The 14,121-nt window shown below is 45.6% G+C and overlaps 1 protein-coding gene across 6 annotated transcripts in view; it reads right to left on the bottom strand.

Moving 5' to 3' along the window:
- The window catches only part of CHD6 (chromodomain helicase DNA binding protein 6), a 196,162-nt gene that overhangs the window by 35,852 nt on the left and 146,189 nt on the right, over positions 1 to 14,121 (bottom strand). For all 6 annotated transcript variants that reach the window (XM_081832767.1, XM_081832770.1, XM_081832768.1 and 3 more), the window contains 4 exons: positions 10,459 to 10,548; positions 8,045 to 8,148; positions 2,681 to 2,810; positions 935 to 995 (listed from right to left, as the gene is read on the bottom strand). In XM_081832767.1, the coding sequence (XP_081688893.1) occupies positions 935 to 995; positions 2,681 to 2,810; positions 8,045 to 8,148; positions 10,459 to 10,548 (385 nt within the window). The remainder of the gene's footprint in view (positions 1 to 934; positions 996 to 2,680; positions 2,811 to 8,044; positions 8,149 to 10,458; positions 10,549 to 14,121) is intronic.

Genomic DNA, 14,121 nt, shown 5'->3' with positions numbered 1-14,121 from the left:
ACACCAAAAGCTAACAAAAGATGAGGAGAAAGTGGACCGCTCCTACGGGGCTGGTGGCAATGTGAAGGGGTATGGCCACACTGCAAACAGCTTGGCCGTTTAAAAAAAAAAAAACTAAACATGTAGTAACCTTATCACCCAGCAACTGTACTTATGGACATTTATCCCACAGAAACAGGAATGTATAGTCACGCAAAATCTGTACGCAAATGTTTATAGAGGTATTTGTAATAGTCAAAAACTGGAGACAACGCACGTATCCTGCACGTGGATGAATGGTAAAATAAACCCGGACATCCACACCAAGGACTGCTACACAGCAACGAAAAGGACGGCATTACTTTTACAAAAAACAACCTGCAGCAGTCTACAGGAATTACACTGAGCAACAAAAGCTAATCCCCAAGGGCCCCTTATTGTTATGATTCCATTTAATAATATATATATTCTTAAATTCTTAGTTCGTATCTTAAGAAATAATCTTAAAATAACAAATTACAGACATGGAGAATAGGTTAGTGGTTGCCACCAATTACAAAGGAGGTAAACGCAGGAGGGAAGGGCAACACGATGGATCTCTGTGGTCACAGAAATGTCCTGTATCTTGACTAACAATGTCAGCATCCTGGTTGTGATACTGTACTACAGTTTTGCAAGATGTTCCCACGGGTCGAAACTGGATAAAAGGTACACAGGATCACTCTGTATTGTATCTTATAATGCATCTACAATCTACAGTTATATTAAAATCAAAACTTTCATTAGAATAAAAGTGCAATGCAGTCTGTATGTTGATAAACTTTACACTAAAATGCTGGGCAAAATGCAATGCAATTGCAGGACTGCAATCAAGCGCCCCGAGCTCACTGCCAAGATGGGGAGTTTCTCAACACTGAAGATCGTGTGGATTACCAACACAGCACCTGTGACTCACCATTTGCTTCTGCAGGCCATCTAACTTGTCTTCAGTGTTGTCTTCTTTATCCATGTTGCCTCTGAATAAAAGTAAAATAAAAAGCATCACGCACCACCTAGGAGCTATTTTGCAACTGGAATGCTTGCAAGAAAACCCCCTAAATCACTGACCGAAAGGAAAATTAGTGGATCCCTTGCCCACAGGCCTCAAAATCCTGGTTTCTACCAGTGTCATAACTTCTGTGGGCAAGGATCTGCACTCAACTGAGACTTCAGCAGGAGGTGATCTACTCAGACAAGTTCAGAGGGCAGCTATTCGACAGTGATACTTCACAAGCAAGGTCATTACTGCCCACCGAGAGTTACCTGAACATGGGCCTTTAATAAAAGAACAGACTCGAGACTTGAGGCCGTGCAAATCTAGGGAGTCCCGAAGTGCCCCAGGCCCCCTTTCCCCCACAGTGGGGTGAAGCTTCAGGCAGAATCCTTTATTTGGTGGCAGTCACTTCCTCAGGAGGGAGCGGGGCTGCTACTGCTAGGAAGGAAGGACACTGTGCCCTCTTCATCAATAGACACCTACCTCGAGCTCAGCTGCCTAAAGTCTTCTGTCTTGTCAGCTTAACTATTGCTGATGCCGATCTTTTTCATGATTTGTCTTACATTGACTTTGGAATGTTCCTGTCTCAAATATTCTCATCGATGCTGCTCAGGTTCTGGAGGCAGTGGACTCTCTCCTACCTTAACTACCTCTCACTGCTTAACCACAGAAAGAACAGACGCCCGACAAAAATGTAAGCTTTCCACCACATTTGGGTACCTTACCCACGCAGCGTTTCCCCCCACATCTACCATTAGCATCCCCACTCACTTGGGCTTCTGTTAACATCTCTCCAAATGAGTCTCCACAGAGGAAATTTCTCTTTGGAGCACAGAGTGCTATGGTAGCTAAAGTGTTCATTACGGGTTAAGGACAGATGGAAAATGCATTTCAACCTTTTCTTGGCCTTAGCAGGTAGTTAGGAGCTCCTGGCAGTGCAGGCCCTCCTGGCGAGGTCTGGCTACAGCCCTAGGCAATGCAAAGCAGTATCTGCTACTTTTGGGAAGAAGATCAGTTCAAAGCTTACCAAACCCAAGCTAAGAGATACAATGTTTCCCAAGTGTGTGTGTGTGTGTTGGAGCACCACAGTTCACAGTTCCTGGATGTTTATTTAGCTTTCTAATTAATTTACACATTTGGGGGTTATGCCAACAGTAAGTAAAACTCAGCCAGAGGAGATGCTTCTATACTTTTTTGTACACAACCCATAAACAAGGCCTAGATGCCACAGCCATCATGCAGTGGCTCCTAAATTCACCTTATGCATGGATAATGCATTCTTAAATAATGCCAGAATTTCATCTGAGGCATTGCAGGTCATGAAGCCCGTAGTTGCAGTGCCTCTTAGCTTTCCACCAGGTATGAGAGGTCTGAATTCTTCCTCAAGAATCCTCTGACCAGATAAGAGATGAGGAGGGTAGGATGGTGGGCAGCTCGAGGAACCCATGAGGTACAGGAACTGGTGTTTGGTTCAAAGTGCTCAGAAGTCAAGGAAAAGGCCTGAGGCGTAACAGGATGTAACTAATGCAGCGACTTTGGAGAATGGTTCCAGCATGGCAAGACTGAAGGGACATGCTGGGCTGTGAGGGAGAGACTGTGAGAATGCTGGGTATCCACGGAGGGGGTCAGAGATTCACGGCGTAACATGTCATATCACAGATGGCTCACCTGTCAGGAATGTCTGGGGTCCCATCCGTAACACCCTGTTCTGCAGAAAGGGACTTCTCATCTGGCATCCCAACTTTCTCCAGGAAGCAAAGTGCTGGGTCTGCTCGCATGGCATTGTACCTCTCATACCCTGCTCAGGGATAATGAGAAATGTCAGAGGCATGTTAGAACTCACAAAATCTACCCTGGGCCCTGCACAATCATTTTGTTTTCCTTGTTAAGTGAAAAATAAAGCAATCAAAAACACTATTTAAGATTAATCGAATCCTATAAGATTTCCTATCCGAGGAAGATCCTTGAGCTAAAGTAGATGCCCAATGAGTTAAGTGTTTGACCAAAAATAAAAGCTGACGTAAATATTCTGTGTCTGTGAAGAGACACGAGGTATAGACGCAATAATGCTCACTTGTTTACTTCTCTTGGACAGCAAAGGGAATCACACAAGTTGCTTTTGCAACTTCTTCCTCTCAACCCCCAACTCTGGACATCTTGTTACCTCCGGGATGGGCTTTGTTTTCTGATAGTCTGATTCTATCCCTTGTCTTAGAAACAGAATTGAACCAAGTGATGGATGCAGGGGATAAAATACAAGGAGGACTACTGTGCTTGTTAATCAGATTAAAAATGATTTATTGCGTCCATATTCACCAACTCAGTATGAAATACTAATCCACTGGCCAGGGCTTTGGAATTACCCCTCACCACATCCCCAAAGCCAAACAGAGAATGAGCATATTCGACTCAGAGGAGACCCTTGAAAGGGAGCCAAAACAATGAAATAATATCACTTTCACTTTGATAATCCCAGGCATGAGAATTTATTATTTTTTTTATTGAGTTGAATGTAATTTGATAACGAGACAGGATTTGGTCACAGAAAAGATCCAAATCTATCGTTATAGCCAACTTTCTTGGGGTAAATGCTTTCAAGATGGTCAAAACCCTTCCCACGTTGCTCCCAGGAACAAGGTCCATTCCCAGCTCTGTTGTAGGCATAGAGAGGGCCTGTCATAGGATGGGGGACCAGCATGGGTGCTAACAACAAACTGGATTTTACTTTGTTGGGTATTTTGCTTCCTTGGTTTTTGTTCCATCAGCGCTGTGGGTGTAGTTCTGTCCTCCACCCTGTAGGCAGCAGCTGGTACTCTGTCTCTGAGGAGCTGCAGGTACTTCACCTTTTAATCCAAAGGAACTCTTCTGCTATCTCAATGACAGGCGCTGCCCACCTGAGGCATACGGCAGGAGACTGTGATGCCTTATGCTCTTTATTCACTATTCCTTAGGGCAATTATTTGATTATGGTCAGTCTCTCTCATGAGATGGTGGGCTCCTTAGGAAAAGTTTTTTCTCATCATTACACATTCAGTATCTAGTGTGGGGCCTAACACCATACACGCACAACAAAAGATTGGATGAGTCAGTTTTGTCCAGATTCTCTTCCAATAATCATTGTAGAAATAGAAAGAGCCATTCGCACCTTCTCCCCGTGTTCTACCCCAGTTCTCTGCAAAACAGAAACATCCTCAATGTTCCTGCTGCCTTGAGGAAATTCCTGCTATCTCCACGTTCTGCTCCCCATGAAAAGAGGGGTGCTTCACCTAATAGGTGAGAGGCTGAAAGCTTTCCCCACCAGCCCTTTCCTCCTGAGGGAGGCTCACTGTCCATGTGTCCTGCCCTCATGTGCTCTCTGCTTGACAAGATTCTTCTGGCAGCCTACTACCTGGCTACGCTTCTACTCTGCAGACTTTCTCTTGTCTTGTGGAGGTCTGAAGTCTAGACAGATTCTGCATTCCTATTTCTCACTGAGCTATGAAGCTGGAGGCAAGGAGGAGTGACTGATTCAGTCCCTTAGAAAACCCCAACAACTGCCCTTTGAGTTGTAGGCACTCTAAGAGCAATGCCAATAAACACATAGTAGATGACAGCCTTTGAGGGGCGGGGGCTGCTTGCCTCTTCAGTCTAGAAGCCCCTTTCTAAGAAGGTCAACAAAAATACGATACTTCCTATCTTAATAAAAATTGCATAAATCCAGGCTGCCTTAGGGGGCCATAGTCAGTTAATGCAACAGAGAGCTATCGAGAGCATCATTCGGAATACGTTTGCTATGGGCCCTTCTTGCTGCAAACCACCAAAGGTGCAGGCAATTCTCCCACGGGGTCAGCTCGGAGATGGAACCATGGCTCTACCCTTCTGATCTAAGTAGGGCTGTGGCAGGGTATGTCTGGGGTGGCCTGCAGGAGCCACAGAACTTCAGACAATGGGTGGCTGTGTTTCTTCACAAAAAAAAATGGTGGCAGCAGCACAGCTCCTACTTAGGCCTCCATAGGACAGAGGCGAGGCAGAGGGCTTCCTGACACGACTTCCTGAAAAGTGAACACCAGATAGCCTGGCTTTCTGAAAATGTCATATCTCTACCAGCTGCTGGGTATCTGGGAGCCTGACTATCACCTGGTAAGACCTGTTGTGTGGGCTAAGTTACACAGGTGTGGTCAGGTGTGTTACCTAGATGAGGACGGGTCTAAGCCTATGCTCATGGGATGTCTGATGGGCAGCATCCAGTCAGGGGGAGGATCTGATCTGTATTCTGGAAGACTCCAAGGAGGATGAGTCCATGAAGCCAGCCACAGGCATCTGTCCAATGCAGTCTGGGTAGATCCAATGTTAACATCCAACTAAACAGGGCTGGTTCTGTGCAAGAGTGAGCTGGGTGTGCATGTGTGGTTTAGGTCCAGTCCCCTAGCACTGGGTATACTTTACAGTGTGTCTGAAGTCATCATATGCCACAGTCAGCCACTTCAGGCATCAGGCACATGCCCTCAGCCCTGACTCTGACTACTGAGTTCACCTCAACTGGCAATCTGGGGAAATCTGAATGGAACGGGTGATGCATCATCTTAAGACCTCATGGGTGTACTCAGGAAAACACTTAGGAAAGATCAACTCATACCCTCCCAAAATGCTTCGTAGAGTAGAGGAGTTTTAGATATGGAAGTGACCTTAGACACCATCTGGTTGACCCTTGAACATTCCTAATATAAGACTAAGAGAGATCAATTGCTTAATCCTACTACCCTAAACCTTGCTCAGGGATGAAAAAGCTAATAGGTTTGGTGCCAGTGTTAACTTGCCTTTCTTAGGAGAGAAGGGGTCTTGAGCCCCCTAGAGTTCCGTCCTCTGACGTATTCTGAGGCCACACTGTTAGCCACATTTTCCTGATGAATTACACCCATCATCACCGTGTAAAGACCCTCTTTATCCCAAACTATCCTTCTTTCCTTAAAGACCTTTTGTAGGATACGGACTTTGCCATATGGTCTTATGGGTCATATGTGTTTTGTTTCTGGTTTGTTGTTAGTACTTGCCTGGCACATCCTGCTTTACATGGCAACCGCCTTCTCTCTTCCACCTCATCTCTTTCATGTCTCCATCTATCTCTCAGGAGTATGTTCTTCTATCTCCGCTTCCCTGGGCCAAAGAGCGTTCTCTTGCCCTCCTTTCCTGGAGGGGCTTGTTTCCATTTTCTGTGTGGGCATTAAAAACCCAGTCTCTTTGGCTTGCTGTCCTATCAGTGAGCTTTCAGCTCTGGCTTTAAGTGACCTCTTCATTCGGGGATTTTCCTTTATTTGTTTCATGTGCAGCTAGGTAATTTCACATTATCGTCCTAACCCACCCAGGCTTTCTGTATGTCTGTGGTGTGTGTGTGCTGGGTCGGAGGAGGGTCGGAGGGGAAGCATGTAGATTCTGTCTGCCATACTGCCGGGACTTCATGTTGTATTCCCTTTCCACATCACGTTCTCTCCACCAAGGTATGGCTATGTGCCCTAAAACTACCACTGAAATGAGACACAGGGCCAATGGACTTTCTTCCACAACAAGTTCAGATGCTCTGAATTTGGCTGCTTCTAGCAACTTGTCTCTGGGTTCTTTCCCAAATTAGATTAAACCAAGTTTTGGTTGCACTGTGGTTCCTTGTGCTTAACAGAGAGGTCATATGTTTCTTCTTACCACTTCAGAGCTGAGTTCCAGCCCTGCACTGTCCAAAAGAGGAACCACATGTGATTATTTAAATTTCAGTTCCTTAAAATTACATAAAATTAGAAATATAGTTGCTTGGATGTACCAATCATATCTCGGAAGTATTCAACAGTCACATGTGGCTGGTGGATTCCATAGTGGACAGTGCAGAGATAGATAGGACATTTCCTCCATCATCACAGGTAGCTCTAATGGATAGCACTGCTCATCCTAACCCCAGCAGTTTGACAAAGGGCTCTGGGGAGCACTGGATCTCCCACTGTAACACCAGAATCCAAGCGTTGAGGGGATTCCTCATTAAAGTAAGTATAGGCATAGTTGTTAAGTAAACGTGATTGGTTGGCCTCCAAATGTTGAATTCTACTGATTAGGCATATCTGAGAAAGTTAACTTTCCAAAGGGAGAGCAGTAAGTAACAGCAAAACAGCACTAAACATCTCCTCCGCTTCTATCTACTGCCTAGCCCTGCCCTAGGCAGTCTACATACATGGTCTCATTGAATCTTCAAACAACACTCCAGGTAGGCTGTTTCGATACTCTCTCCATGGTACAGGCGAGGAAACTGGTCAGAGAATTTATGATTTGCTCAAGGTCTTAAATTTACTAACTGGCAGAGCTGACAGTGAAAGTCTGGTATGACCAACTCTTTCCACTTTGAATCCTGCTCTCCAGTTTAAGATTTCAGTTAATTCACCAGGCAGGGAAGGTATCCACCAGGTACATGACAATGACTATCATGTGGCGCTTCCATCATTCACCTTGACTGCTGGCTGAGGGCAAGGGCAGGTGCTCAGGACAGTGCCAGAAGTGAAGAAAGGCGGTACTTATTTCAGTTTTCCCAAGCTATTCAAAACCTCTCTCAGTCCCCTGGACTCTTAGTTACCACATTTTTAAAAAAATGTTCATACCATTTTGTATTCTTAAATTTTTATACCAATGGGGCAAAAAGATACATACTAGGAATGTGTAGATTGTCTAGAATGATCTTAGGATTCTACATACACACGAAATGCTAAAACCTAACATTTTCCCTATTTATTCCTTCACTCAAGAAATGCTACGTGTCTACTGTGTGCCAGGAACTAGGCCAGGCACTGGGACTCTAAGAGTGAAGAAGAGTGAGGCAGTCCAAGGCCCGACAGCATGGACAGGCTCTTTGTAACCATAGCAGCCCTTGTGAAGCTCCTCACCGATATTATGAACACTCACCATATTTTCATGACTCACACATTCATCTGAGAGGACAGAGGTGAGGCTACTTTCTACCAGAGATGTGCGGCAGGTTATGGAGTTTCTCAGGAAAGACAGAGCATTCACTGAAATACACACCATGTTTGAACACGCCTATCAGAAGGGACTTATCGGCCTCAGCGTCCCACCAATCCACTGGGATCTCCACGTAGTCAATGTCAGGCAGAGGCACTTCTAGTTCCCTGTGGAAGGAAGGGCGTAGACTCAGAGTTCCTTCAACACAGACACAAAACAATGCAAGAACTACTGGCTGAGCCCTGGTATTAAGCCACATCCCTAGTGGCATGCTAAGAGGCTGAAGTTACAAGGACTTAGGAGGCTGTGGGCCACGGTTTCCTAACCAGGACTTTCCATCACCCTCCTCCAGTGAATTATTTCCACATATGTACTTGATTTCCAGGCTTCGAAACAGAACCCGGAAGCACCTCTTGGAGAACCCATCAGTAAGTCTGGGTGGGGCTTTGGGGTCCACATGTAAAATGTAGATATCCATCTTCAGTTGAGAACCACAGCAAAAGCCATCAATCTATTGGTCAACTGAAGGTAGAACATCTTCCACATGGTCAAATTCATACAGAATCAAATGCTGTAAAGTCCCCAAATCATCTTGGTTCAACATGTAGAGATCTCAAGCAGTGTTTGAGAATAAGACAGTCAGCACCGGTACATGCTGGGGTATGAAGACAGCCTTTCAGAGGAGAGGTCCCACAGTAGGTGGCAGCGGTCTACTGGGTCAAAACTCATCACCAACTGCACTGCTCCTGGCCAAAGGGACAGACATAATGTGCCCTAAGGGGGAGGCCTATAGGACTAGCAGGCCTGTACCATCAGCCCCTCACTGAACTCTGTCCATGTTCTGAAAGCTCACACGGACCCTTAGCTCACTGTCTTCATTTGTCTGAGCGCAGTCCTTACTCTTTAAGGCTTTGGGTCTGGGGAGAGAAATCCACCTGATGGCTCCTCTCTCCCACCTCCCAGCTGTCTGGGATGGCTCCTCTGTAGCATCTGAAGTTTCTTCTTCCATCAGGCTATTCTTCTTGTGACACACGGCTAACTGCCCCTCCCCAGGCCCAGCTCCCTCTGTGGGAATAGTGGTCCATGGCCCTACCATTCCAGCCAGTGCTCCCTTTCTGGCTCCACTGTAGGGCCCACTGCTCTGCCAGGGTGCTGCCAGGAGCTAAATGACTTTTCTGGGATGAAATGCTATTCATTCCTCATGCACTGACAGCCAAGATTGAGGAGGGCAGAGGAAAGGAAGGAAGGGCGTGGGTAATGGACTCTCCGTGTTCTATCTAGCTCCTTCCATCTACATGTTCTAAGAAAGCAGAGCGGGATGAGAAAGTTCAGATAGATTATTTCTGCCAGATCAGGTTGAATTCTGCTGCATTTTTATGATTCATAAATTGAATCTCCTTACCAAAACACTCAACCTCCCTATACCCATTAGAAATGACTATAGCAACTACAGAAAATATTATCAAGTTTGTAATGGTTGCTCCTGATTACAAATTGTCCTTTACCTCTCTCCTTTAATGCCCCGTCCCACCCCCATCACCGCTAAAGCCATTGGCACTGTCCAATGGAAAGAAAGAGGAAAGGGGCGCCTGGGTGGCTCAGTCATTAAGCGTCTACCTTAGGCTCAGGTCATGATCTCAGAGTCCTGGGATCGAGCCCTGCATCGGCTCCCTGCTCAGCAGGGAGTTTGCTCCTCCCTCTCCCCCTACTTGTGTTCCCTCTCTCACTATGTCTCTGTCAAATAAATAAAATCTTTAAAAAAAAAGAAAGAAAGAGGAAGAAGAAACCATGGCCACAGGTAATCTCAAAGCAAAGCTGAAATACCATTCTTTCTGGTTTTCTCCGGGAATGATAGGCATTGTACAGGACTAGAGCAAATAGCATGTCTAGGGGTGAAGGAGGCTGTCCTGTTTCATCAAGTGGTTGGTAGCTGGGAGCACGGCGGCCTCATTCTCTGAAATCTTGGGAGATTCCCACAGGATTCTACTTTGGAATCCTTTGGAAACACTAATTTACAAAACTAAGGTGCAAACAATCAAACAGGGCACCAGGTATTACTAGTATGATTAGCAAATACAGAGAACTGCTCAAATGTGGAAGGGCACTACGGCCAAGAGTGGGATTCTGAGCAAAATGCCCAGGGCACACCCGTCGGACCAAACATATCAGAGTATGAATACTCATCCCACAACGACTAGTTAAGGCAGGGAAATAACTGTTCAAACCAATGTTACAACACCATCTGGAAAAGCAAACTAACTCAAAACCTCACCAAAAGCTGTGCCGTAGAGAAATGAATTTCTCCTTCATTTCATGTGTAGGGGACCTGCCCACTCTACCATGTAGGTAACTGACCCCGGGCTGGGTGTGGACACGGGCCTCCAGAAGCACAGGCAGCTTTGTCCATCTGCACGAACAGGCACCATGTGGCAGCTCTTTAGCACTGAGCTCTGAGAGCTCCAGTTGGTTTGGTTTACCTGGCAGGGGTTCCTTCAAACGCTTTCTCAGCTGCCTCTCCCAGTATTTCAGCTTTTAGGTAGTACAGCATCCGGACTCGCAAAAGTACCCTGTGAAAGGTGAACACATTAATGCAAAGGTATCAGAACCACGAGCTGCCTGTAAGTTGCGACCCCCAAGTGGACACAGGGAAATTCTGGGTGTTCCCATGTTATTAGTGACGTGAAGTAATATATGAGAAAGCACTAGAAAAACAAAACCCAAGGTACTGATGACAGATGCTACTGTGACTATCCCCCTTTACACAGAAAAACATATCTCACCATCATCTGCTAGGTCACCCTGTTAGCCATGGGCGGCAGCAGAAACACTGTTCCTCCTGGTCTATAAAAGAGTACTCAACCCTCCCACAATGACCTCTGGGGCAGCGCTGCCCTCCAAGAGGCTGGTTAAAGTTTACTAATCTACCGAAGAGTAGGTCATGTTGAATGGTGCTGTTTTCAGTTTCACTTGCACACAGTTAAAATGGATATTCACGGCAATACTGCCAGAATAGAATCACGTCTTCTCTCCCGAGGTGCTCAGTTCCCTGGATTTTGCACGGAGCACACTCAAGCTCCAAGGGCAGGCACCAAACACACTCGAGACAAGGCGATTAAGCAAGTATTTATTGGGCAACTCCTGTGTGCTCTGCACCACGCTGGGTCCTGTGAGGCACATGACGGAAGTAAGCGATTTAGCTCTGTCCTTGAGGGGCCTACAGCATCTGAGTGTGAAGTGAGCCCAACCAGGAAAGACTTACTGTGCAGAAGAGGACCAGGGGGTCGAGGGTTGGGGAAGGCACGGAGAAGTCTACCAGGGTCAAGGAGATGCTTCCTATGTGCAGCAGAGCTGCCAAGAGGTTTCGAAGAGGACTTGTAACTTGTTCAAAACCAGGAAAGAATAAAGGCCAGCTATTAAAAATGAAGGCCCATTACATACATATGAACTGACCTCCATTTAAGTTATTTTAAAGAGAGAGAGAAAGAGAGCACAGAGCACAAATAGCATGTAAAATGTGTGTTATTTTAGGGAAGATAAAAGGAGGCTATACATTCACCTAAGCTGGTCCATGCCCAGAATATCTCTGGAAGAACCAGGTTAGCAGTGATTGCCTCTGGAGGGGGAAACAGGAACTGGACGTGGGAGGAAAGGTTTTTTTTGACAATTTTTAAAAAACACATAAAGTGCCACCGTGGGCTCAAGTAGTAGGTGGCAACACACAAGTTAGAATTTTCAGAATGGAAAAAACGCCCTTATCTTTCTGGTATGCCATTCCTTACCTCAGCTGTCAATCAACTCAAATAATTTTGAGATTTGTTTTTTTAAAGCTCAGACAATAACAACTCTAAGAATTTACAACAGCCACTGATCCTTCTACCTTGCTGACAGTAGCCGCTGGCCTCCTCAGTAAGAAATGGAACGAGGAGGCCTTAGGTATGGAATTCCTGCCTGGTTAGATCTAGCCCAATTGGAAGAAGGCTTTCCTGAAAATGAAAGACAGAGCTGTCTCTATTTCTCTAAACAGAGATGTGCTGGTACTTGGAAATATCTACAGCATGAGGGAAAAGAATTTAAACCGAGTAGTATTCACTTTTCTCCAAATGAGAAGCAAATCAACTCAGAGGACAGATGGGGCAACCCTCCCTGAATGAGAGGATAATCCCAGTTGACATCTAAACTCAAAGTGAAGGAGAACTGGAGTAGATCTGTAATACCCTTAGTCAAACAAAACCCATTAATATTTGGGTGGCATTATTCCTCTTTCCTTTATCTCTTTCTTGAAAAAAACAGAAACTCCACAACATTTTGTTGATATGAACTATATTTCCAGGAGATAAACGTACAGCTTGATGAATTTCCACAAACTGAACACACCTGTGAATCCAGGACCCCAATCAGGAAGCAGAACATGTCAGCAGAAGGCTCCCTGGGTCCCCTTCCAGTCACTACTCCCACCCCCAAACGGATGACCACTCTCCTGACTTATAGCTTGGATCCGAAGCAGTTATTTTTAAAAATTTTTAAAGTTCTTTTGATGACAATTTCCTATCCCTAAATACTATACTACTGCTACTACTGAACAATGCTTTGAGCACTTACTACTGGCAGCGTGTTAGCTCCCTTAATCCAAATAGCAGCGCTAAGAGATGGGACTATTATCATCTTCATTTTCTAGATGAAAGAAAGAAGGCACAAAGAGGTTAAGTAATGCACCTGCTGACAGGTAAGAGGGCTGGGATTTAAATCCATGCAGTCCTGACCGAACAGCCTGTCTTAACCTTTATCTGATATTGGAATGGCAATACCTTTGCTAACAGAGCCTACAATTCTAAAAGCTCACAGTCCAGTTTTGATGAAAAGTCTGCCTGTTCTCCAACGCGCCTCAGGGCAGAACCAGGACTCAAGATCAGTGGGTGGAAGTTTCAAGGAAGCAGATTTTAGATTCAATATACAGAAGGACAATTAATTAGAATCATCTGGTAATTAAATGAGCCCTGCTGAGAAATGGTAAGCTCCCATCAGCGGGAAGGCTAAAGCACAGGCTGAAGATTCCCTGTCAGGGGACTGCCCACAGAACTCCCATGCTGAGTGGAAGAGCTGCAAGTCCCTGTTGGCTCGGAGTCTCTGACTCTTCCTGAGCCAGAACTAAAGAGGACAGCAGTCTCCATAAGATTCAGGATAATAAACAATAGTCAGCATCTCTGAACTCAGAGAAATGCTTTACTGCATTCTTTTTTTTTTTTTTTTAAGTAATCTATACCCAATGTGGGGCTCAAACTCACAACCCCGAGATCAAGGTCGCACGCCAGGCGCCCCTACTGCATTCTTCAATTCCCAGCATCAGGCATGCACTCAGGAAAAGTCTTGGGGGTGGTGGTTAGAAATGCTCAGGCCTTCCTCAAAGGTCCGAAATGGTTCTGGTCATCATCTGTGATCATCTCTGCAGGTATCAAGGGAAGTTCTACGTCAACCTCTGCAGCTCAGCCTATTTTCAGCACTCCACGCCCCCATGTGCAGTTGTGAACGGAATAGCCAAATACTACTGCTGTAACTCAGCAGGGCAAAACCCGAGTCCTTCGTTTTGCTCTGCATCTTTCAGTGAATAGAAGGATTTTGATTCTGTCCTGGCCCAAGCACTGTTAGCCTCCCAGCTGGTGAGGTTCACGATTGTGGAGTTAGCTGCGTATGGATTCCTCATCACCCGTCGTTACACATTATTCCTTGGTCACGTCTCACAGTTGACCCTTTCTCCCCAACTCTCTAGTCAGCACCCTTCTCTAGGTCCTCATGATCAATACTTGAATTATGACAGAACTCTCCTAGATGGCCATTCAGCTCTAGGTTGACCTATTCCATCTTGCTGTTGCCAGATTAATTCTTCTCCTCAAACATTATTATTATTTTTTTTACCACATGTCTCACTTGTTCAAGAAAGATGGCTGCTTAAAGTACAAGAGAATCTTCATCTAGTTTGCAGTGCGAGGTCTCCTATGAGCTCTCTTACTGAGGCTGCCTCTTCTGCATGTCCCCTCTGTGGTGACTCTGAGTCAGTCACATGGAGCACGCTACCAGGTCCTGCCCCAGGCAGGTTCTACCATCTCCGAGATGGCCATTCAGCTCTGAGGCTGCCTCCTCTGCAT

Source organism: Leptonychotes weddellii, chromosome 10 (assembly GCF_054177405.1).
Source record: "Leptonychotes weddellii isolate Sample4059 chromosome 10, ASM5417740v2, whole genome shotgun sequence".
Lineage (NCBI taxonomy): Eukaryota > Metazoa > Chordata > Mammalia > Carnivora > Phocidae > Leptonychotes > Leptonychotes weddellii.
This window is presented reverse-complemented; position numbering and strand designations above follow the sequence as displayed.